This window comes from Crocodylus porosus, unplaced genomic scaffold (assembly GCF_001723895.1).
Source record: "Crocodylus porosus isolate Cpor-Errol unplaced genomic scaffold, CroPor_comp1, whole genome shotgun sequence".
NCBI classification, from domain to species: domain Eukaryota; kingdom Metazoa; phylum Chordata; order Crocodylia; family Crocodylidae; genus Crocodylus; species Crocodylus porosus.
Genome location: NW_017728951.1, coordinates 39242272 through 39266575, shown reverse-complemented (window position 1 = coordinate 39266575; position 24304 = coordinate 39242272). Strand labels below are relative to the sequence as shown.

The window sequence follows — 24304 nt, the reverse complement described above, 5'->3', positions numbered from 1 at the left end:
TTCTGCCTATTTAGATTATATTGTCATTGAAGCAGAGATTGTATAGCTCTTAGCCCAATGGGATCCTGATCTCAGTTGGTTTCTGTAGAGAATATATTTTTCTCTTACACTGTATAGCACAAATATTAGAACATCCCAAAAGAATGTGGACAGAATATCCAGGCTTAAGATTAGAGAGAGAGAGAAATTGTGTGGATTTCAAAACTGAAGACTGCTGGCTTTTTTAATGAAATGAGAAACCCCCTACAGAAATGTGATCTGGGTGGTTCTGGGGGTGAAACACAACATCGGTGGGATGGCTGAAAATAGCTAGTTATTTTCTTTCTCAAGGCTTCTTTAGAAGCCTTCCTATCACATCATATAGGAATGATGTCATTGTTTCCATTTTGTGTATTTGTCTCCATGGATGTCTAAAAGTAATTTGGTGTAGAAACTGGGTGTGTTGTTAGTCTGACCTTTGATAAGGCTGTGAGCTTATTGGCAACATGTATGAAGCAATAGGTATATAATATAACACTCTCCCATTGGAGATGACTGAACTCTTCTGGCTTGTGGTGACCTATTGTTTTTGCTTTGTTTGAGCAGCATTACTACATGCACGTGGAATGCTTTAGGAAAGTCAAAAAGAGAGGATGTGGGAAACCAGACAGACATGTTCTTTTACCCCTTTCCTTCCCTCACACACAATTAAAAAAACAAAACAGAACAAACAAGGCCCCCTCCCCCCCCCCCCCCCAAAAAAAAAACCTCCAAAATTCCAATCAAAGTTCAAAACAATAGAACATTTTTTCAAACTGGGAAAAACCGGCGGCAACAGGGAGATGAAACAGTATGAAGAAAATCCATGCTGGTCATAGTAGTGATTATAGCTGTGACATAAACCATGTATTAGTGAGAGAGTTTGCCACAACAATTTTTTTGAAGTTGCTGGATCTTTTGGCTTAATCGTATATTGTCAAATGTGCTTGTAGAGGCATGGACACAAAGTAGAAGCACTGCCTGTGGCTGAACACGGGGATTGAGCTGAGAAATTTGGCTCCAGGCTGAGTTCCTCCTCTTCTCTCATCTCCCTGAAAACAAAACTGGAGCTCTTCTAGATCGCTGAGTTTTTGGGTTTGGGCCTGCCTCTAATTTAGACCAACATAAACATTTACACTGAGAAATGTTTAAGCTTCTTTTTATTAGATCAAATGTTCAGCTTCTGTATCCAGGACTGCCAACCCCACCTGTTCAAAATCATGACTCAAATCCCCCCCAAATCCTGAGATGTTAAAAACTCTAGGTTTTGTTTCTTGCCCTCTGATTTTTGAGCCAAGGGAGGATCATGTTTTGTAACTTTTCTTTGGTAGAAGAATGGCAAGATACCTCCTTTTTTTTTTTTCTTTAAACGAAGTCTGGGATTCTTACATAATCTTATGACTCCAGGTACTGGGGCCTTAGGAACACTAAATATGACAAGACCCCAAACCCACAAATGCTGAGGACAAGGAATATCTGATACAGGTTTTCAGCAGCATTGGTCCTATGGAAATGTCTTGCATATATCAGTACAGGTGCCAGTCATATGCACTGCAGCTGAATTGCAGGAATAGACGAGCAAGGCTCTTTGGGTAGATGTGATATCTTTTATTGGACCAACTAAACAGTTGGAAAAAAGTTCTTCGCCCAGTCTAACCAAAAAAGGTGACACAGACTGTATTTGCCGTGTCCATCTCTTTTGTGTGCTGGGAGGATGACACAAGAGCCTCATTCAGGGGAACCAGCTGTCCAAGCTCAGTGCTTACTGACCATCAAACTGGAGGTGATGACAAGCAGTGATTGTAGAGAGTTTACAAGCAAGGCTTTGATTTCACTTGGAACTGAGTAGAGTGGGTGGGACAACCAGGAGGAAGCAGCCTTTGTTTTTCCACTTTTTCTCTATGGCACTGTCTTCTGCCAACAGAGTAGGAAACGCTGATTTGTCTTCCTGTTCTGGACATAAATATTTCTTTCCACATCGTCATACTAGTCTGGCACCATTCATTGCAATTGGCAATTGGCTCAAGAAAGGTCGGGGACTGGTCACTGTCAGGATGTGCTGAAAGAACCCTCCAGGGACCACCAACTGGAATAGCATATGGTAATTAAGGTCAGGGACAAAATACACAAATATAACAAACTAATATGCTGGTAGAATGAACTGGCTTTGAGTATGTGAACAAGTAGTACTGCCATCTAATGGGCTCATAAATGAAAAGAGGCCTTTGTATTACTTTGTTATATCCATATGTTTTGTTCCTGACTTCAACTACCATATTCTATCCTTGATGGTTATTTAAAGTAGCATGGTATTGATCAGTCCCTGACCTTTTCCATTCAGAGACTGCTAATTGCAATTAAAGGTGCCAGACTTGGTTTATGGCTGCTGGAAAGACAGACCCACTGCACACAGTAAAAAAAATCATAGCCTTTGAGAACATTCTCTGCAACGTGATGAGATGAGCAGTCACATGTGGTTCAGAAGCAGTCTGGCTATCCCTGCTTCAAAGTACAGCTATATCTCAGTTACTTGATTCAGCCTTCTGTACTCAGCAGTTTGAGCAACAGCTATTTGTTCCTGCCACCTACCCAGAGGTAATCACAAGCTGTGTTTCCACAGCAAACCCCAACTTCAGGCATCTAGTTCATTCTTAAGACCAGGTTTAGCTGGGTTTTTTTCTTTGAACAAGAAGGGATTTTTCAGCAATGCCCGTGCTAGTGGGTCTCTAACTTTTTGGACCAATGGATAACCCTTTAGCTTTAAATCTTCTCATGCACCCTTATCATTAAATTTATCATTGAAAGAGATGCTGTCTGTGGACCACTTGCCATGATCTTTTGGGCCACTGTTTGGAAACTGGTAGTCTAAAAGACCAGGGAATCATAGAATCATAGAGAAGTAGGGCTGGAAGGGACCTCCACAGGTCATCTATTCTAATACAACACACTGCTTGAGGTAGGATTGTCCCTTTCCAAACAGTCCTGTACAAATCCATTGTCTAACCTTTAGTGAAGCTACCACAGTCAACCCTGACAGAAACACAAAGCATAACATCCTAATCTGCCACAGGGACACAACTGCTAGTGGGACATAATGCACTTCAACCACCTGCACAAGACAGACAGTTCAGATTACAGTGGGGGTGTGAATTTAAAGAGTTGTTGCTATTCCAGTATAACTCTGTGTGGCTTCTTTTAATTGGGAGCATAAAGAATTACCAGTTTACAGAGGGACATTCAGAAAGTTAATGTGGATTGGTTAGATAGAATAAAAACCCGAAGTACAGAAATTAAGGCCACCTTGATTTTGAATGAGTGTCCATTTTCCTGTTCGATTTATTTTAATGTATTACTGTGTTTTAAGAAACCCACTTTTAAAAGTTAATTCACATTATTTTTTCTGAATGTTCCTATGTAGACAAATCCAGAGCGTCTGCATGCATGTTTAATTCAGTTCAACTTCAGCAGTTTAGCTATAAGAGTACAAGTATAGCAGCATACCTGGTTTAAAAAAATCCTGCATAGACAAGCCCTTAGATGCTTTAGTTTAGAAAACCCTCCCCAGAATTTACAGCACTTTCAGTTACATCATTCTTGCCCAAATTGGCAAGAAAGATAAATGCCACTCAACACATTGCTTCCCTGGAGCTATGAGACCTGTGCAAACATGATTCATAGCCAGGAAAGTGAACCACTGAAGTCTCTTGCAGGATGGGTGGGGTCGAGCACTTTTGGATTTTCCTTCAGGTAGAATAACTTTAAATGTTCAGGAAGAGAGCTACTATTGTGGTTCTGCTTTACTGAGAAAGAAAATGTGTTGGGGAAATGCAGGATAGGAAGAATGAATGTGCCATGGCAGTTTCTTCACTGCATTGAGCTTAGGGACTTTTTTAGCTGCATTGAAATTAGAGACTACATTGAAATTAGGGACTTTTTACCTGCTCCCTAAAGTCCACATACAAGGGAACCCCTGTAGACCTATCATTTCAAACCATGGAACTCTAACAGAAGAAGTATCAGGTTTCTTTGAATCCATCTTAAAACTGCTTGTTGCCCAAAGACTGAGTTTTATCCAAGACACAACAGACTTCCTACGAAAACTCAAAAACATAAATCACCTTTCCAGCAATATCCTTCTAGCCACCATGGATGTCACTTGTTTATATACCAGGAGGGCATCCAAGCCTGCCTCATGTATCTACAAGAGCAAAATTATAGACCTCAGGATATCATTGAACTTCATCCTCACACACAACAACTTCAGTTTCAACAACCAACACTTTCTCCAAACCATGACACAGCTATGGGCACCCAAATGGCCCAACAAGATGCCAATCTTTTTTATAGCCCATCTGAAAGAAGAATTCCTCAAGAACGGAACCATCAAACCCTTAGTATACCTGAGATACATAGATGACATCTTCATCATTTGGGCAGAAATCCTGCAGTCTCTGGTTGATTTCCACCAAAAATTCAACAATCATCATCGCTCCATCAGACTATCACTTGAATACTCTAACACTAGCATTTTCTTTTTGATCACCACGATCAATATACAAAATAGTAACTCTCAAACCACAATATATAAGAGACTTGTGGACCAACATACATATCTACACAGAACCAGCAATCACCCTAAACACACCAAGAAAGCTGTAATTTAAAGCCAAGCTCTCCAATACCACTAATTTGCACCAAGGAGAATGCCCATGATTGTCAGCTCACAAATCTCAAAAGGGCCTTCACCCAACAAGGATGCTGTTCCAGAGAGAGACAGATCACACTTTTGAAAGAGCTACCTGGATACCACACAAAGATTTGCTGCAGTACAAAAAGAAAATCCCCACAAATCACACACCCTTAGTTATAACATATCACCTATCCCTGGAACCTACATGGAAAAACCTCAAACAATTGGAACCCATACTAGAAGAAGACCCAGCTCTTAAAGAGATCTTTCCAGAACCACCCATTCTAGCCTTTAAACAAGCACCAGACCTCACTAACCTCATCACCAAAAGCAAACTCCCTTTGACCCAAACCACACCTAATGGATCCAGACCATGCCAAGACAAGAAATGCAAAACCTGCCAACACATCTGCAGCACTCCCACAATAACCACACCCAACAGAACCGTTCCCGGCTCTTACAGCTGCACCTCCAGTAATGTTATATATCTCATTCAGTGCACCAAATGCCCTGCTGGAAAATATGTAGGAGAAACCAAGCAACAACTGTGAACCAGAATAACCATACGCCAAAAATCTATCAGAGACATGAATACCCAACTACCTGTGGGGGCACACTTCTCACAAGACTATCACTCCATCTCCAGTCTCTCGGTTCTAATCCTCAAAGTGAATTTATAAAACACCTTTTGTAGATGAGCCTAGGAACTTCACTTCATAATCTGCTGGATACAAAAAATCATGGACTCAATATAGATATTAGATTTATGACACTTTACAGTCTGCCTGACATCTGATCCACCAGATACCTGCCAGACCTGACCTCTTACACTTTTCTTTCCCCCCACTTCCTCTCCTTTTCTGCCCTTGTCTTCCTAATTTCGAGCTATTTACTTTTTCATAGTCATCCTCTTTTCTACCTTGAATTGCTAGTACTGTAGAGCAGGGGGTTTTCAACCTTTTTCGGTTGGGGCACCCTGGCGGCTGGCTGATAAGGGGAGGGGGGGGGAGCAGTGAAATTGGAACTGTTGCTGGCTTCTCCATGCCACTGCCATGTACCCCCTGGGGCCTTCCAAAGTACCCCCAGGGGTACATGTATGTCCAGTTGAAAACCCCTGCTGTAGAATCACCCTTACTCACCTTTGAGTTTTCCCCCTGCCCCCCTGCCTTTTTTCTTCTTCCCTTCCCTGCTCTACCTTTTGTTTTCCTGATTTCCACCTATTTACATTCTCCCTGACATCCTGTCACACTTAGCTTCTTTCATCCCTTGGAGTCTCAGAAGAGCAGAGATTGCCTGTGCCTGAAGGAGGGTGATTCTGCCCAAAAGGTTGCAAAGAACTTTTTTCCAACTACTCAGTTGGTCTAATAAAAGATACCACATCTACCCAAAGGACCTTGCCTTCACTGTATTGAACCATTTCCTTATGACCTGGCAGCCTGTTCTTTCCTCCAAAACTGAATTGATGTTAAAGCACATGCTTTCCAAGAAACCTAGCTCTTTTTCATCACCTGTTTCTTCATAAAGGAGACTTCTGGCTCTTCACTTAAGGTGTATGATGTGTGGAGTTGTGTTTGCTGTCCCTTCTAGGCACATGGAGCTGGGAAGGATTTTTTTCACTCCTCTTGCTACAGAGGTTGGGTTTTTGTTTTTACCTACCTCAGAGGCTTTGAGTGTTGGTAGCAGCTAAGCCTGGGGATTTTGACTGGACTGTCCTCCTGCTGAGACTTAAAAAAAAAAAGAAAAAAGACATCCAGAAGTTCCTGGCTCCTCTGCTCACAGGACCAAGGAGAAGGTCAGAGTGGAATGGGCTATGAGAGGCTACTGGAAAGGGGGGCGAGAGCCTCTTCCTTGGATCTCTTGAGTGTATTTTGACATGCTACTTCTATCTTTGCAGTGGCAGAACATGCACAGTGTCCTCAGCCCCTTGCTTTACTCATGGCAAGGTAGAGTGTACTTGGTGCCTTGGGGCAATGGGAAAACCTGTCTGTAGAAAGTTGAGCAGTACTGTAGCGTTCTGATCTTTTCTCTGTTTAAAAATTGCAAATTATCTGATTTAAAAATCTAACACATGTGTTCTACTGCAATTAAAATATAGCACCCCTATATATATCGGTATCAGTTGAATGCGATGTTTTATGATATACGTACAATTGTAAAGCTATTTGGAAGCTTATCAGTATCTCAATCATTATAATACAATACGTTCTAAATACCTATATATATATTATGGTTTTTTTATCCTGGAAAATTAGAGCTCCCCCTGCCCTCTTCCACCTCCAGGATGGAATCCCCAGGCTTAGCTGCTCATCACCACTGCTGTTTTGTGGTGCTGAGCAGCCTTGATATTCTGGTGCCCTACCCCTGCCCATTGCATTGCCCCTCACTCCCAAGCCACAGCCCCCCCAGCCCTGCTGGTGCCCTTCACTCCTGACTTGCTTCCCCCCACCCCCAGCCTCCCAGTATAAAGAAGGGGGTAGGTGTGTGGGGAACAGGGTGGGTGTGTGGGAAAGGAGGGGTGTGGGCACAGATAAAGTGTGCAGGGCAGGGTGGAACAGGTGACCGGTGGGGGGAATATGTGCCCCCCCAAGATTTATGCTCCCCCAGCAAGGCACAGGGCGAAGGACAAGGAGCAGGGACTGGATCAGCTCCAGGCAGGAGCTGCCTCCACAGCCTAGCAGGCAGGACCCAGCACAGGAGGAAATGCCGTGCTACCATGGCCGCCAAGGCAAGTGTGGCGGTGGCATGGAGTTGTGCCCCCCACTGCTGTCAGGCGGGCAGGGGACACCTCGCTTTAGTGACCATGATGGCATGGCACTCCCTCATGCGCCAAGTCCTGCCCACTGGGCCACGGATGTGGCTCCTGCCTACAGCTGGTCTGGCCTGGCTGTAGTCCTGAGCCCCGCTGTAGGCACAGAAATCTGGGTGGGCACATGCCCCCCCATGCATAACCTATCCTCCTCCACCCCACCCCCAGGTATCATCTGTGCTCCCCCAGATCCCCGCCTGTGCCCCTCACCTGTGCCTGCCCTCCCACTGCCTTGCCCCTGTAGACGTACGTGGAGGGAGCTGCTGGAGCTGGTGTCTACCACACTGCCTGACTGCCACTTGTATTTGTGAGTGCACACGTGTGCATGGCGCCCCCTGCTGCCTCCAGCCCCAAGCACCCCCTTGCAGGCTGGAACTCCACCGGCCTGCAAGGGGAGACCCACTATTTCCTGTTTTTTTCTGCTTTACAGGAGAGAATTTGGGATTTTCTCCTATAAAGGAGAACATCTGTGGTTTTCCACCGCCAATGGAAAAGTTGGATCCCTGGTAATAAGATCAGTTGCTTATCTATCAGGGAAACAGAACAAGGCAAAAACAAAGCAAAGAGATGGCACAAGATCTCACTAAAGCCTTTAGAAACAAGGGGTGAAATTCTAACCAAAATACCTCCCTCCTTTTGGTTGGATTGTTGATAGAAAAAATGGGATTGATACCACGAATTTTAAAATTTTTTTAGTCTATAGATTGTACCTATTTTATGTTGCTAAGAATCAAGTGACACAGTACAAAAGAGTCTCATTAACACTTTAACTTCCTGGGCTGATAACCTTCTACCTCATTTAATACAACAGCCCTCTACTTCTACATCTCTATATCTACAGAAGTGAACTCCACTGATACCCAGAAAACTAGGCTATCTAACACAAAGCATTTGTTATGTGTACAGATTCCTCAAAGACTTTCTGTTATGTATTTTTTCTTACATTCCCAACTTTTCTTAACTAGCTGGCTCCCATTCCCAAAGAGACATATAAAATACTGTTGCAGGACCCTTAGGTACCACAATGATTAGTACAGTACAAGAGCCTGTAGAGAAGATAAAAACAGAATGAAACCCATTCATGAGTATCAAACAATTCAAAAGAAATGACTTTGGCAGAGTCATCCAGGCATGGGGTGGAAGAAGCTGTTCTTACAAGCATCTCAAGGCAATATGTGTAGAAGTTATCCATGTAGCTTTTCCCACACACCAGTACAAGGCAGAACCCTCAGAATAATTAACTAATCTCCCTTTGTTAAAATCTCATTCAAGGTGCATAACACTGCTCTCCTAACCATAAAAATAGCCTTTCGCACGGCAGAAGCTGGGGAATATTAGTAAGAAATCATCACGGCTTCAGTCTGTAAATTACACAAGGGAAAAATTGATGATCTTACATTAACAATTGATGTTCTTAATAGAATGCCATCAAGGGGATGTAAACAGGAAATTGATTCAGACATATAGGATAGTTTGCTTATTGAAAGCCAGTTCAGGAGTTATGGTAAAGGAGGTTATATTATTAGGTCACATGGCTTAGCATTTGGATCACATTAGATTCTGCAAAACTTACAAAAGCATTTATATTTTAACTAAGAGAAGCCAAATTATCTCTCCTTAATATCTGTTCCAATACCATGCTGAAGAGCATGATAAAGGAGACCAAGAGGTCTGAGCAGTTTAATGATAAGGATGTGTGGGGGGGCAGGATGTGCAACATTGTGTGCAAGAAAATCCCCATATTTCATGTATTTTGGAAATACCAAGGGTATATTCACAGAACTGGAAGTCTATATAACCAAGAGTCCTGGAGAGGAGCATGACAGAAGTAGGTTAGGAAGGGGGATTAGATAATCATAATCACTAACCATTCTGCATTGATGACTCACCTCTAAGTTTAATACTGACCCACCTTTTGTAAAGTGTTTTAGAAAGTTTCCCTATTGACTTTGTGTGACCATCTTATACCATGGTAAAGGAATATGAATTTCAGATAGCACTGAACACCCACAAGCTGGGAATGACCTCTCTTAAAGTGTGCAAGTTTGGGCATCCTAAAAGTAGGCCCTTAAACTTATAGTGGATCCAAAGGGAAGCCTAGTTGCATGATAAATCTTTGCACACCTGATCCCAGTGGATGAAGCAAGTTGACTTCACTATATCCACAATGAGGTGACAAGGTTATCTCATTATCCAGAATCAAAATATTTCATCAACAGATTGAGACCAAATGCAGCTAAGCTAGCGCAGGCAGCTCCGAGTGTTAGTCTGACAGGTTTGCCCTCACCTCTTCACTTCAGTGAGGCATTGACTCTGATGCCAAAAAATACTCCTTGGCTCACTAGTAAATGGGTAGAAGTGATGCTCACTGCAATGATCCTCACCGTCTCCTGAGAGTTCAGCCCTATTTGTCACATTGGAGTGCCAGTCGGGAAGTAATTCCTTTGCCTCTTGTGGTTGCACATTTGTCAGGCTGCTCTGCACTCCCCACCTGCATGTCAGACACTCCTGATTTTGCCTTTGCTCCCTTGCATGCAGGAAATAAGGCACATAGGAAGTGCACACAACCGGAGTGCTATGCCATTCACTGCTGCCACAGCTTCAGGCACTGCACCCAAAGTAATCACTGCTCAGTACAACAACCCAGCACGCCTGTACTCCTCAGAAAACATCCAGACCTTCAACAATGCTGTGGAGTCTAAGTCAGCCGGGGGTGTACAGGACCCCAGTAAAACGTAAGTCTTTCTCCACTTTTCTATCCTTGTCCCCAAACTCGACAGAACGTATGTTGTTGTGAAGCCAGCCTTGGCGCAAGGATATCCGTTCTTTAACCTGGAGTGAAAATCCCAAGCCTCTCTTTTTCAGGAATGTGGAAGGCGCTCAGGCATGAGACTGGATGCAGGCCATGGGGAAGCGGCTCCCCGTGGTGGGGAATTGCCTCCAAGATGCAGAAGAGAATTTAACAATGTTGTGTTTCTTTGTTCACCAGAGACCGAAGCAGTTTCAGCGTGCATTCAGCATGACATGCCAACCCTTAAAATCGCGCTCTGGCCCAAACAGGTGCCCTACACTTTATCATCAGCACTTTGTAAAGTTAATGAGCTATTCTGGCTTTGCAAGCACACAGGAAGGTTTAGTAGATGGGAAAGAGTTCCTTGATGGGATGGGTTTCCTTTCCCAGGGTAGCTTTGAAATCTTACAGGGAAATAGAGCTTACTGTCCCTTCTATTAGGCTGTAGCCTTTGGGTGTGGCTACACTGCAAACACAGGTGGGGTTGCAGCACAGGTAATCTCCCTAGTGGTGGAAAGGCAGCAACACTGACTTCAGTGCAGGCTGTGGAAGCCTGCGGCGGGCCCTGGGTATGTACTTGGGTTGCTACCCCACCCTGAAGTCCTGCCACCATGTCTTTCTGCTGCTATTATCTATGCTAGGTAGGTTAGAGCCAGCCTCGGGGTACCTATAGGCACTGCAGTAACACCTTTACTGGCTATGGAGACAAAGAGGTGAACTGAAACAGCAGTATCAGCCAGAAGTCTGAACCTAGAGAGGATCTCTGTTATGGCATGCTCTTCTAGTGAAAGGAACACCTAAGCAGGTTTAATGTGCTCATTTCTGTATTGCTTGGGAACTGAATGTAGACTTTCATTAATGTCTTCCTTCCTCTCTTTCTTTCTCCTCTGTATTTGTCTCTCAACTCTCCAAATTAAAAAAAACTAACCAACTAAAAACCCTGGTAACCACCTCCTGTCTGTAGCCATTTATCACCTACAGTTGCGCTGAAGGCTCCCTTCGCATCAGTCTATAACCCTCTACAGCTGCAGGCCTCTGCATCTCCATTGCAGCGGAGGCACAGCACCTCCTCCATCCCAAGCCAAGTCCGAGTGGGGCCTGAACGGCTGAAGCAAGCCGCCCAAATCTGCCCCAACAGCCCTGTGGAAGTGGAGGTGCCAGGACTCAAAGTGCTGCATGTGCAGTTTAATTCTCCCCTGCAGCTCTATTCACAGGAAAACATCCTGGATACTTTACAAGGGCAGATCTCTTCCATTAGCCCGACTTTTCTCAGGTAATATTTGCCTGCTGCCCATGTGGCTGACTAGACACGCGTGCCACTCTCCACATCTTGGTCTTCACAAATGATTCATACTTGTCCATTGCTCATGGTGTGGGCCTGTCACACAGACTATGAAGTGTTACATTTCACCTTTGAAACTTAGTGCATGACTCTTCACAGAAGGGCCCTTGCCATCGTGTGTCATATACCACATGAAGCGCCAGTGTGTGCCAGATCGGTTTGCCACTGTCATCTCTTGTTTTACACACACAACCATAGTGGTGAAATCAACAGAAATGGTTGGTGGACTTGGCAGAGTGATTGTTTTGCATGTGCTGGTTCAGCGGTAGGTGGGGGGAGGTGGAACATGTGCCTCCAGGAACTGGTATTTCTTCTGGATTTACCCAACCACAAGGATAAGTGTAGAACCTTTCACCCCTTCTCCCGAGTTTGCCAGTGACTGGAAATCTCTGCTGTCTGTCAGCTGGGAAGTGGCTTAGGTGAAATAAATCATGAACCATGGGCCAGGTTGTTTATGTGTCAAAGGAAGTTGAGGCCACTTATTTGGATGAGTTGATCTGACCTCTGGCAACAACAGCTTGTTCCTCCCCAGGGCTTGCCTCTTAGTCAGGTATTATCCTGTATTCTGGAGCAGTATGCCCTAGTGTATAGAGTTTTGACTCCTGGCTCAGTTTCCCCATCTGTAAGAGGAATGGAGAAAGATGTTTATCACCTTTGGTCAGCGTTTGGGGGCCTAGAAATGAAAGTCCATTTAAATATCATATTAGCTTACAGCAACCTGTACGGATCCTGGGAAATTTCTCATGCTGGCCCTAGCACTGTATCTCAGGGTCTTGCTTCTGAGTTACCCTAAATCTTTGTGGTCACCATGTGTCAAAGACCAAGCCATCCTGTTGTTGAGCATGTACAGCATTGGAATTGTGGTGCTGGGACCTAGGTCTGACCATCTCAGACACCCTTGTAGAACAGTTGAGAAGCCAGATCCTTTCAAATGAGTTGGACATCTGAAATGGTTTTACCTCTTCATTGTTGGAACAAAATAGTTTGCCCCTATTTCAGTATATAGTACATTGAACAGGCCACTGTGTCCAGGCTCATTCCCTTCTGTTAGATGAACTAGAACTGCATGACCACACCTCATGCGTCTTATTCTGCTGACCATCATGTCTGTTCAACTGGCAAGGGCCTTTTCCTTCTGGAACAGAAGAGTTCTTGCCCCACAGTCACTGTAAAGATCCATGCACCCAGATGCTGTGGTAGAACAACAGCTGCAGAAGTGCGGGCAGCCCTAGATTTATTATAGTAGAATTGGGGCATAAATTGCTCATGGTAGGTCACTTTTCTGGCTTGTTTTGCATAATTCTGGAACAGTAATACATCATTAGTTCTCTTGGCAATTCCAGACCACTGGATAATGTAACAAAAACTCTAAGTGGTCTCAACTAACTTTGTAGCAGAAGTTTAGTGTCAGTTGTATTAAGCAGTGTCTCTAGGACCTTAGTTACCTTTCCAAATTGTGTCACAGTATGATAATCATATCCAGTGTTAATCAAAACTAAGTTGGCACTGCAGGTATGTCTACACATGTGCATTTAGTGCTCAGTAACTGAAATTACTGCACAGTATGGGTGTACATCTACACATGCACACCTGTACTGCACAGTAAATATGATGACTTATGCTGACTTGAGTGTAAATTTGATATCTGCATTATGGAGGTATCAAATTTATACCCGGTTAGTTACTGCGTAGTAACGCATGTGTAGATGTCGTACTACACAGTAACACTGCATGTGTGGACTGACCTGGGACTAAAGTTACACACAGCATAAATGTGCTTTAATGCCTCCTTGTGTAGACGCTGGCCTATTCCCACTAAATTCAAGCCGGTGTAAATGCACATGTAGACATGACCTATATCTTGTGGGCTTTCATTACTCTGTCTGGCTGCTTTCTTGCTGATTTTCAAAGTTTATTGTTTCAGCTAGTTGCTGTCTTGAACTAATAAGGTTCTGCTGTCCTCTTTTTGGAACTATGAAATCCCCACAAAAGGAAGTTGGAGTAGTCTTTTATGAAACAGCTGTCTCTGTGAGCTCTTATTCCTAATATAAGTCAAGAAATATCTACCTGTCCTTTTGTCTCACAATCAGTGTGTACCTTCTTCTGAGAACACACATGAAATTATTTTTGTTCTGTTGTTAATGTCTCATTTTCTTTAACCCCCTCCAATATCTCCCCCCCCCCAAAAAAAAACAAGTAAGTATCACTGCTTATCACTGAAGGTCTGATTTGTACAGTTTTGTGCATTGTCACAATGCACGGTTAAAATGCTCTGTGTTTGTTTTGACTCAAATGTTCCTGAAGACAATTTTGTGTTGGCTTTTCCTGTTCACATGACTAAATCACCTTAGCCCTCCAGATGGGAGTCAGCCCAGTATTTTGAAAGGTGGGACAGGCAGTGGGAGATCTTCAGGTTGCAATTTACATGTTTTAAATAGAATGGGGGCATGGGATAATCTGGGGAATTTTCTGTATAACAGATATCTTGTCCTGAATATGAATTCCAGGTAAATGTGACACATTTGAAAAGTTCATGTATATGTGTGTACATGTGGGTGTCTACTGAACGTTGTACCATGGATTCACCCCATAATATTATACCAGGATAGACCTGTTTTATGAGACTCTTGTATGGTAATGTGTATTATAACGTTTGCAATCAGTTTACCTCTAGTGCTTGTAGTATTTCAGATGCCAACTAACCCCTGGATGGCTTGGATACACATTGGCATGGAAATACACTCATCGTCATGAAAAAGATTTTCCTCTGCAAATTAGTCTGAAGTTCAGGATGTTTATATGCAATGCAGGCAATTACTGAATGCAAGAATGATGCTTTTTCCTGACCAACCATTTAAATTTAATTATACTTTATGTGACCTAGCATTCACAGAGGCTCTTTGTCAAATGTCCCATTCTTTTCTGCTTTGATCTTGGGTAATGTTTCCAATTGCATTTTTAAGATGCTTTATTTGGCATAAATGCCTTTTATATTTGAGCTCCAGTGTGGTTTCTATTAAAGCAGAGTGTGCTGAGTAGAATGTGCTTCTCACTAGGAAGGTAATAAAACATTGGAACAGGTTACCCAGAGAGATTGTGGAATCTCCATCCTTGGACTGTTTCAAAGACCCAGCTGGACAAAGCTTTGGTTGGGATGATCTAGTTGGGAGTGGTCCTGCTGTGAGCAGGTTGTTGAACTAGATGACCTCCTGACGTCCTTCCAACCCCAATTTTGTATGATTCTATGAGTATTTGCAGTACTCAAATGAGAACAGAAATGTGAAGGGGGTCGGTGGGATTGAGTAGATGAATCCAGAGCATAAACATCAGGAATTGAAACTTTATTTCTGAATCTGCCACTGGGTTGCTTTGTAACCTTAGGCAAATTGCCTAAGTGGTTTGTGCCTTAATGTCCCCATTGTAAAATGGAAATGTTAACTCTCACTTAAAAAAAAATAGCTCTTGGAACTTGATCTCTTGAAGTAGGCCCTGCTTGCCTCCCTGTTCCAAGACATTGGGCAGCCCTTATTGCAGTGAGTCAAGCCATTTTTTTGGTAGGAAGAGTCATGATCCCCACTGCGTTGAAGCTTAAACTCAGTTTATATTGTGAAGCTCCATTTTAACTTTACACTTTCTCCTTCATTCCTAAAATAAACTTTCTCCCCATGCTCTGTTCTCTGCCTATGTGAAAGAGAAAGCCATGTAGCCTTCCCTCAAAGTGGCTGAGGAAACTCTGAGGGCAGCCCAATCCTCTGTGGCACTGAAGGCCATTATTTTTCAGTAGAACTATGATTTCCCAGAAAGTAACTATTAGTTCTTTAATTGAACTGCAGCACTGACTGGAGCAGGAGTGGGCAAATAGGGAGCCATCAAAAAAAATGCATTGAGGAATGATGGCAATCCTTCAGAAATGGGAAGCTCTAATAGGCCTCGCATAGGCTAACCTCACCTATAATTGCAGATTTCGTATGCAAACACAACTAGCACTGCCAGTATTTAATGGCACAAGCACATGTGTGTGCATGTGCATATGTGTAAGCACTTAGAAATCTTACATTATGATATATCTATACATTGGCAATGGTATCACTTTAATCATCAATCATTTATCATATATGTGTGTTAAATTCTCCTCAGCTTAGACCAACCTCATCAGCCATCAAGTAACATTGTCGTAGACAAGGAGTCAGAGGTGTACAAGATGCTGCAGGAGAACCAAGAGGCAAATGAACCACCCAGACAATCTGCTTCCTTCCTGGTATTGCAAGAAATTTTGGAATCTGAAGAGACAGGTAAGCAGTTACTGCGTTCTCAGTCTGGCTGGCCTGCTCATTGCCCTAAAGTGACCTGTAGGATATACTTTATGGTTAATAACCACAACAAAAGCCTATGACACTCTTCTTCCTCATAAGATGGTTGTTTAAAGTGGTATTTGCATATTTCCAAAGAAACTAATAGGTTCTTTCATAACTTCTGCACCACATGATATACTTTTCATATAGTTCCTCTCTATATGTGCCTATTATTTCTAACTTTTACTTCATGGACATTATGCTGACAGATGCCAAGGTGAAAAAATACCAAGAAGGAATCCCCAGAAAATTTAGGAAATGCTGAAGACCAGGTTTCATCATTTTACATTAAGAGTTGATCTTTTAGTTGTGATACTATAGAAGGAAGGTACCATAAAAGAACAATCTTCTTATGCATCCTAAAGGGTTTAGTTTTCATTTCTATGCAAGGAAAGGGGAGAAAATCAGGTTCAGTTACAGTGGAAAAGCAGCAAAATAGAAAATCTGAGTTATGATTATCTGAGTAATCTGAGAAGTTAGAAGTTTTTAGCTAGACATTTTTAAACTTTTGAAATGCTATCTGGCCTTCACTGGGCTGGTCTAGGCCTATACATACGTGAGGTCCAAGTCAGAATTCTGTTTTCTTTTACGAAGTTAGAGAAACAAAAAACTTGAGTAAGAAAAGAAACATGGTGTTGAATATTTTTGTGGTGCCCATTAAAACCTTCTTTTTTAAACTAAGATCTACAGTGGCATATTGAAGTTTGTGCATGTTAGCCTGAAAGTGAAACAGATCAAGCAAAATTTAAACTCCATTGTTTAAATTAAGTAATCTGCATATAGAAGCAAATTAAATTCTTACATTCTTCTTCCCTAATTCAAGATAAATTCTCATGGCTGTGGTGTAAAGAGGGACACTGTAATTAGGATACATGTTTTAACTTGTTGCTGGGAGTTCTGCCTGTTTGTGGGAGAGAACTGATTTGTCTGGAACTCTCATTTCTTTTGTTAACTACAAAGCCAGTATCCACCTCTTGCTCAGTAGCACTGAAGAAGATAAGAGGCAAATGCCTCTTTATTTTATTTTTTTAAGGATTTGTAGCATTCCTGGAACCCTCCAGCCTGAGATTTGCCTGCTTGATAAAGAGTCAAAAGTGGCCTTTTGCTTGGTTTCATCTTGAGCTGATTACTGCTGGTACTCAGCAAGAGCGGAAAAGTTACGCAGACCTGGAAGAATGTTTATTGCCAAGAACGTGCTTCCCCTAAAGCATGTCACCCAGGCTCTGGCATTCCAGCTCAGATGTTTGATGCTACATAATCAGATGATGTTTGCTGTGATAAACTCATTGTTTATCACTGTAAACACTGAAGGATCCTATGGCTCGTAAGCAGCAAGTGAGCCAGATCCCCAGCTGGCGTAAGTCGTGTCTTACAGCTCCACTGGCCTCACTAGCTGTGATAATTTACCCCAGCAAAGAGCCTAACCTGTTTTTTGGGATCGTTATTTACCTTGGAATATGGATGTTGTTAATAATGTTTGAAATAACACCGCCCCTCTGTATTTTGACTCGCATCTCTCTCCATTCTTAGAATTGGCTTGGGGGGAAGGGGGGAGCAGGATTAATTTTCATGTAAAGGCCTTGATAATTTATTATATTGCTTTTGGGTTTATTTTGCTAAAAAAAATTAACTAAAAATATCTTTGAAATGTGCAAATGTGAGCCAGTTCCTGAGCATCTTTTCTGTGTGCTCCTTTTTGCTTGAACATTAGGAGAGATGCTGGAGGAAGCAACAAGAATTACATTAAGTGAGGCACACCAGTGTCTTCTTGACTTGGAGGTGGTGCTAGATCTTTCCTGGCATGTGGTGAGGCGTATACTACTTTGCCAGACTTCTCTTGTTGCAAACATGAACATGAATGAATTGCCCTGGTGCAGAGTGGGGTTCTCACTGCTGAAAGATAGTCCAGTAGTGTGCTGAAGGATTAACTCTGCTAGCACAAGCTTTGTTTCTTTTTGCTGGTACATTGCATCAGCATCAAGGGTTGGTACCTTCTTTGCTTCACTGATGTAGTTACATCACTATGAAAGTCCTTGTGGTAGATAAGAGCTGTGCTAGCCTGCTGGCCTAAAGGCAACATTGAACGGCAGAGCTGTGGTACCTACAGGCAGACTAGTGCAACCTCAGTCTTGTAAAGTCTGTTTGGCATACTTCAGCCTTTCTCTCTGCCCTGTTGTGACACACTGAGGTGTGGCTGGCAACTGCACAACAGACCCAGCTTCCTCCTCTATTATCTCAATGCTGAGGAGGCAGGGTTGTAACATGACTTGACTCTGACCTTATTGCTGTTTCTGTGGGTTTTTCCCCTGATAAGGCTGGGTGCATGCCACACTCCTGTTTGAGTAACACAGAAGTCAGAGAGCTGCAGGGGTGTCACCTCCCCTCCCTTTCCTGTCTGCACTAAAACAGATTGCTGGAGGGCAAGCTTATTCTATCTTGACCTGTAATGTGTCGTGCCTCTTTCCCTAAAACCTCTTTCTCCAATCCTTCTTTGCTGCCACACTGTATTGAGTGCTCTTTGTAATTCACTTTCTTTTCCACCCATGTAGAAATATAAAAAAATTTTTTAGAGAGGCTGTTACTTTTTAAAAGAGCTCTAAAGCACCTTCATATTGGTGCTTGCATAAACTAGGCTTCTTAGATTTTTAAGGTCAGATCATCTGGTCCAGTTCTTCTCAAATGATTTGGGGTCATGTGTTCCTTTTAAAACATGTGATATTGTTCTGTATCACTGTGATGTCATGTTACAGATAGTCCCAGCACCCTGCAACCTCTCCCACAACATACAGACTTTATTTTAATCCCTTTTCTTCCTTTTTGACCATTTATATTCCCCTTTTTCTTTCTACTACTTTCCTATTCCTCCTTCTGGTAGATCTTGTAGAAGTTTGGCACATATCTTGGGGGGGCTACATGCTCGAGTTTGATAATAGCCAACCTAGTCTAATCTTCAACATTACAGACCATCAGACCCCCATGGATTCGTTCCTCCTACCTGACCAGTGGCTGCATTTAAGCTAGAAAAATAACATCCATTTTTCATTTGAAGTTGGTGCAGTCACCTAATCCTTGTGCTCTCTCCCCATCTACAGGAGACGCAAGTAAACCTTCTGGCTTTAGAAGCGTGAAACCCCCCACGACCAAAGTGGCTTCCTCCATTGGGAATGCCCAGAAGTTGCCCGTATGTGACAAGTGTGGATCTGGCATTGTGTAAGTTGTTAACCTGCTGCAAGTGTTAACAGAGCAGAATGTACAGGTAGATGTTGTGCATGTCTGTAGGGGTGAATTTTCCAGGGCTGATTCAAAACCTCCCTGCTTCCATTTAGCTCAGATGGTGCTATGGGTGCTCACCACTTCTACAAATCAGGCTCTTGGCATTTTGCAAAGGGTTCTGCATATCCCCCATGTCCCTCTCTATGTGGTGGGGTTAGGTTTCCCCCTGCATAAAGAGCCAGGATTGGATTTCTCAGTGTAGGTGGATGGCTTCTGGGTTTCAGGTTAACATAGAACAGATACAGTTGCTACATGTAACATTCTGTATCTTAGCTGATACATACAAACTACTCTGCCACTGGGCATGGGAAACAAAATGTCCTCTCCAAACCATGGTTGATATCTTTTTGGGTCTGGATATGTGACACATTAACACTTATGGAATATATATTGGTGTCCAGAACAGACAGACAACAGGCTCCCCCAGGTTACCTACCCCTAGGTGATGTGTGAACCAAAAACAGTCTGTTTGCATTGAGCAAACAGCTACTCAGGGATAGAAGCAGACTCACAGCACCAACACCAGTGTAAACAACAGTGGGGTAGTTTATGCCTTGATTTTTCCTGGAGTAACTCTGTACCAGATTCTAGTGAGCTACCTTGATGTAGGGCTATAAACCTCTCCTAATTCACCCCAGTGGGAGGGGAGAGGGGTTACACTGGTGTAAACCTGTGGTAGGCCCTACATCTCAGCTCTTCCAGATATGACATCAAGTTCCATGACCTGCTCCAGGTGGCAGAGGGAAGGAGGCAGCATGCCTTTGTGTGTAGGGCACTGGACTGGGAGCTTAGAGGTCTGGGTCCTATTTTCAGGGGGTGCATGTAGATTTGCCAGGAGATTGATCCAATGTGCTGTAATTACAGGGCCTAGACACAAATTTGCTCCTGGTCAGCCAGGCAACAGGGAGTGGGAGATTGCTCCCTGCCCCTGGGAGCTGCCTGCTGGTGGGGTGGACTTTGCCACCGGAGTCCAGGTGGGAACAAATGTCCTCCTGTCCCAGCAGTAGGAAGCTGCCAGCTCTTGCTCTGCAACTGCAATCACAGGGAGTCTACACGTGCAGCACTGTGCAGTAATTACTCGCCATTTGCAGGTAGCAAATTAACTGCTAAGTAGAGCAAATTACTGTGCATTGAGTGTAAGTGCCCCCCGAGTTTCTTCACATCCTCCTGCCCAGATCCCTTGTACCAAAATCAAACAGACTTGGGAGAGCTGGAACTGATGAACGTAAGAGATGGGCCATAAATGAATTCTGTCAACAGAGCTGTATGTCATGTAATGTAAAACATGAACCACTGCAGATTCTGCAGCTAGCCTCCCAGCTGGGTAGATCTTGAACACACTCTGCTGTAAATAGCACTGGACCTAATTAATTTATGGAAAATACAGCTTGTGGCTTGCGTCAAATTATACTCTTAGTGAATTGCTCTGGAGCTTTTCCCAGTAGCTGCCGAGTTGCTGTGTAGTTTCCATTCCTTCTTTCAGTTTAAATTATTTGAAAATACTCTTGTTCAGAGCTTTCCTAAAGGAGGCAGCTCATGTTAAATGAAGCAGTCTGATGCCACAGCTGCAGTGCTCACTGCAGTGGCTACCATCCACCACAACTGAAAATATACCTTGGGGGCATCCCAATGTACCTCTCCCACAACCATCTGGTTGACTTTTAAGTTGCCAGTTTAAGGTCTGCCCTTTGGTTCTGCAGCCTTTAGTTCAAACTGGCTGCATTGGAGTCAGTTTTTAGTGAAAGATATTTAATCCTGACCCTTACCCCTGTCCATGGCCCCCTGAGCATCGGAGCTGGTGCCATTCCAAGAGGATGAGGAAATTCTTTCGTGCATGAATTTGAAAATCTGGGAAGAACTGTTCTAAAAATGCCTTCTCAAGGGAGGCACAGGCCAGACAGTGATGGGGCTAATCCTCAGCTGGTGTACGTCAGCATAGTTCCACTGAAGCCACTAGGATATCATCAGTTTATATCCGCTAAAAATCAGGTCTGTAGTATCTGCTTACCCAGGGGGTAGGCATACACCCTGACCCCCTTGTGTGAGAAGAGGAATCCTTAGCCTCTTGCGGGTTACCTCTCCTGCTCTTCCTGGCTGGGGGACGGCATTCTCTCTCTCTCACTCGCCGCTTTGCTCTTCCCATTTGTGTGCTGCCAGCTGTGATTACCATGGTCTGGAAGCACACATGGCCCAGCGGTGGGGTGGAGGCCTGTATGGGCTGCCAGTACTCTGCAGCTGAACAACATTGTTTGCTTTCCCCAGGGGCGTGTTTGTGAAGCTCCGGGACAAGCACCGTCACCCAGAGTGCTATGTGTGCAGCGACTGTGGAACAAACCTCAAGCACAAAGGACACTTCTTTGTGGAAGATTGCATCTACTGCGAGAAGCATGCCCGGGAGAGGGTAACTCCCCCTGAGGGCTATGAAGTGGTCACTGTCTTCCCAAAGTGAATGAACGCATCAACAACACATTTTTTCCCCTCTCCACAGCTGTTTCTCAAAAAACAACCCCCCCACTCCTTTCTGAATTCTCCTTGCAATAAGGAATATTAGGCATGGCTTTTTATTTTGCTGCCACATTAATCCTTCATCTGTTAGCAATAGCTGTCACTAATTGTTCCACATTTACTTTCTTTTTTTTTAGAAGAAAAAGCTGAGGAACTCATTGGGATCCCTTCTTTTACTATCAGATCCTTCTCCTTTCATTGTTGGTTACAAACAGAAATTGGGAGCCAAAGCCAAATCACAGATGTGCTGTGTCTCAGTTCTTTGCCTTCTGTTCACTTTCAATAAATGGGGTGAATCCATGTGGCAAACTTGTCTGCATTTCTTGTGAAAACACACATTGGACTTCTCCCCTCTCTGCAAGCATGTTCCTCATTCTGTATAGATGGGAAGTGCTGCTTAGTATGTTGTCCCCTCTGTAAAGAAACGTGTGTGGCCCAGAAGCACTTCAGAGAAGGAATTATGATGGTAAGCCATAATCCTCTCTTTGGGTCCACTGCATTGGTTCACTTCCTTGTTCATCAGTGGGTCTTTCTGCTCTCCTGAGCAGCAGGCTGAGCATGGAGATGGGTCTCTATCTTCATTGACCCTATTCACTCACCTGTGTGCTTGTGTGAGAGCATAGAGTGGCAACCCCTAGGACCTGCTCTTCACCCCCATGGTGTGTCCCCTTTACTCCTAGCATAGCTTATAAGGGCAGGTTCCAATACTTCAAATATGTCTATCGAAAAATATCTAGAAACTACCAAACTTGCTGTTTCTGCAGTGTATGAGTCAGTGCATTGTGGGAAGGAACACCTGATTCTTCTATGAAGCTAAGGAGTCACTGGTGTTGAATGTGGGCAAGCAGCATATGGCCATGTGTGAATTGTGGGCAGAAAAGAGTTTGTGTCTTAGCTGTGGGGGGAGGGCAGGGGAAGGGAGTGACTTGATTCCAGGTTGTATCTGGTTTCAACAACCCCCTCCCACCAGCATATGGGTGATCAGGAAAAGGTTTCAGTTAGGTCCTCCACAAAATACATTGTTTATGATCAACAGCCCATGACAGTAAGACCCATCTAGATGCAACATGTCTAGCCACTGACCTGGAGGAAAGCAAAGTCAGTGTGGATGAAAAAAGGGAAGCTCAAACCTCTAGAGCAACAAGTGAGGAGGACATTTGATGAAGGAAATTAAGATACTACCTGCCTATTGAAGAGTGCAGTGGCCACCTGTTTGACTATTCACAATTCCACAGGCATCCTACCCACCTGATTTACAATCAGTTAAGAGCCATATGACAGCTATAGCAATTGCTTTCATGAGATAAAGTAATATTGGGGGAGAGGACTTTGTTCATAGCTGCCACTTGGCACCATTTGACTAGAGATCTCTCCAAAGGTACTGATGGTTCATGAACCATGATTTGGGCAACACTTGTGAGAAACTATGCACTAGCTTTTGATTTTGATGAGTGTCTGGGCTTGAGAAATTACCCTGCTCAGCACAATAAAACTGACTTTGCTGGGGGGCGGAGAAACTCCAAGTGGAGCATGCCTGGGGATGGGCACACAGGAAAGCTCCCTGGTGGAGGACACTAGCACAACTGTTTTTGAAAATGTTAACCAAACAGTTTTCTCAAAGCATCCCAGGAAATCGAGGGTGTCAGCTGGGGGCCTCAGCTGCCTGTACACCAATGCCAGGAGCTAGCCCTTCTGCTTTGTAGTGGGCAATATGACCTAGTAGGGGTCACAGAGACCTGGTGGGACTCCTTGCATGAGTGGAGTATAGCCATAGAGGGCTGTAGCCAGCACAGAAGGGATAGAGTAGGGAGAAAAGGCAGAGGGGTAGCTCTCTATGTGAGAGAGCAGTACACCTCTCTGGAGGCTGACATTGGCTCCAAAGATAAGCAGCTTGAAACCCTCTGGGTCAAGCTACAGAGAAGGGGGGGGCGGAGGTGAGAGAAAGCTAACTAGGCATTTACTACAGGCCACCAAACCACGGGGAGGAGCTGGATCTGGAGTTCTCTCAAGAACTGACAGAGACCATGTGTGCAAGGGACTTGGTTATCATGGGTGATTTCAATTGTGCGGCTTGAACATTGAGGGTAACCTGGGTGACAGTGACCATGAAATTACCAGGTTCGACGTCTGCTGCAAGGTTGACAAATCAAACGGCAGGATTGAACTCCTGGACTTCAAAAATGCTGACTTCAACAGGCTTAGAGCATTAATAGGGGAGGTGATGCAGGACCAGGAAGGCAAGGCAAATGGGGTGCCCAAAGAGTGGTCATTGCTCAAAGACACGATCCTCAAAGCACAAAAGAAAACCGTTCCTGCAAAGAGGAAAGGCAGCTGAAGGGCTGGCAAACCCTCCTGGCTTAATAGGGACATTGCAGTCCTTTAAAAAAGAAAAAAAGAGGTGTATGTACAGTGAAAGCTAGGGAAGGTCCTCAAGGAGGACTAAACAATAGTGATGGGCACTTAGAGAAACGATCAGGAAAATCATGGTGGCAATGGAGTTTAGGTTAGCTACTGAAGTCAAGGACAA

General features: G+C 43.8%; 1 protein-coding gene across 1 annotated transcript in view; it reads left to right on the top strand.

Annotated features, from left to right (window-relative positions):
* The window catches only part of PDLIM1 (PDZ and LIM domain 1), a 48233-nt gene extending 26147 nt beyond the window's left edge, over positions 1–22086 (top strand). Inside the window, exons 3-6 of the mRNA XM_019556128.1 lie at positions 10053–10249; positions 15785–15939; positions 19092–19209; positions 21535–22086. Coding sequence (XP_019411673.1) covers positions 10053–10249; positions 15785–15939; positions 19092–19209; positions 21535–21721 — 657 coding nt within the window. The 3' untranslated portion in view covers positions 21722–22086. The remainder of the gene's footprint in view (positions 1–10052; positions 10250–15784; positions 15940–19091; positions 19210–21534) is intronic.
* Positions 22087–24304: the final 2218 nt, after the last annotated feature.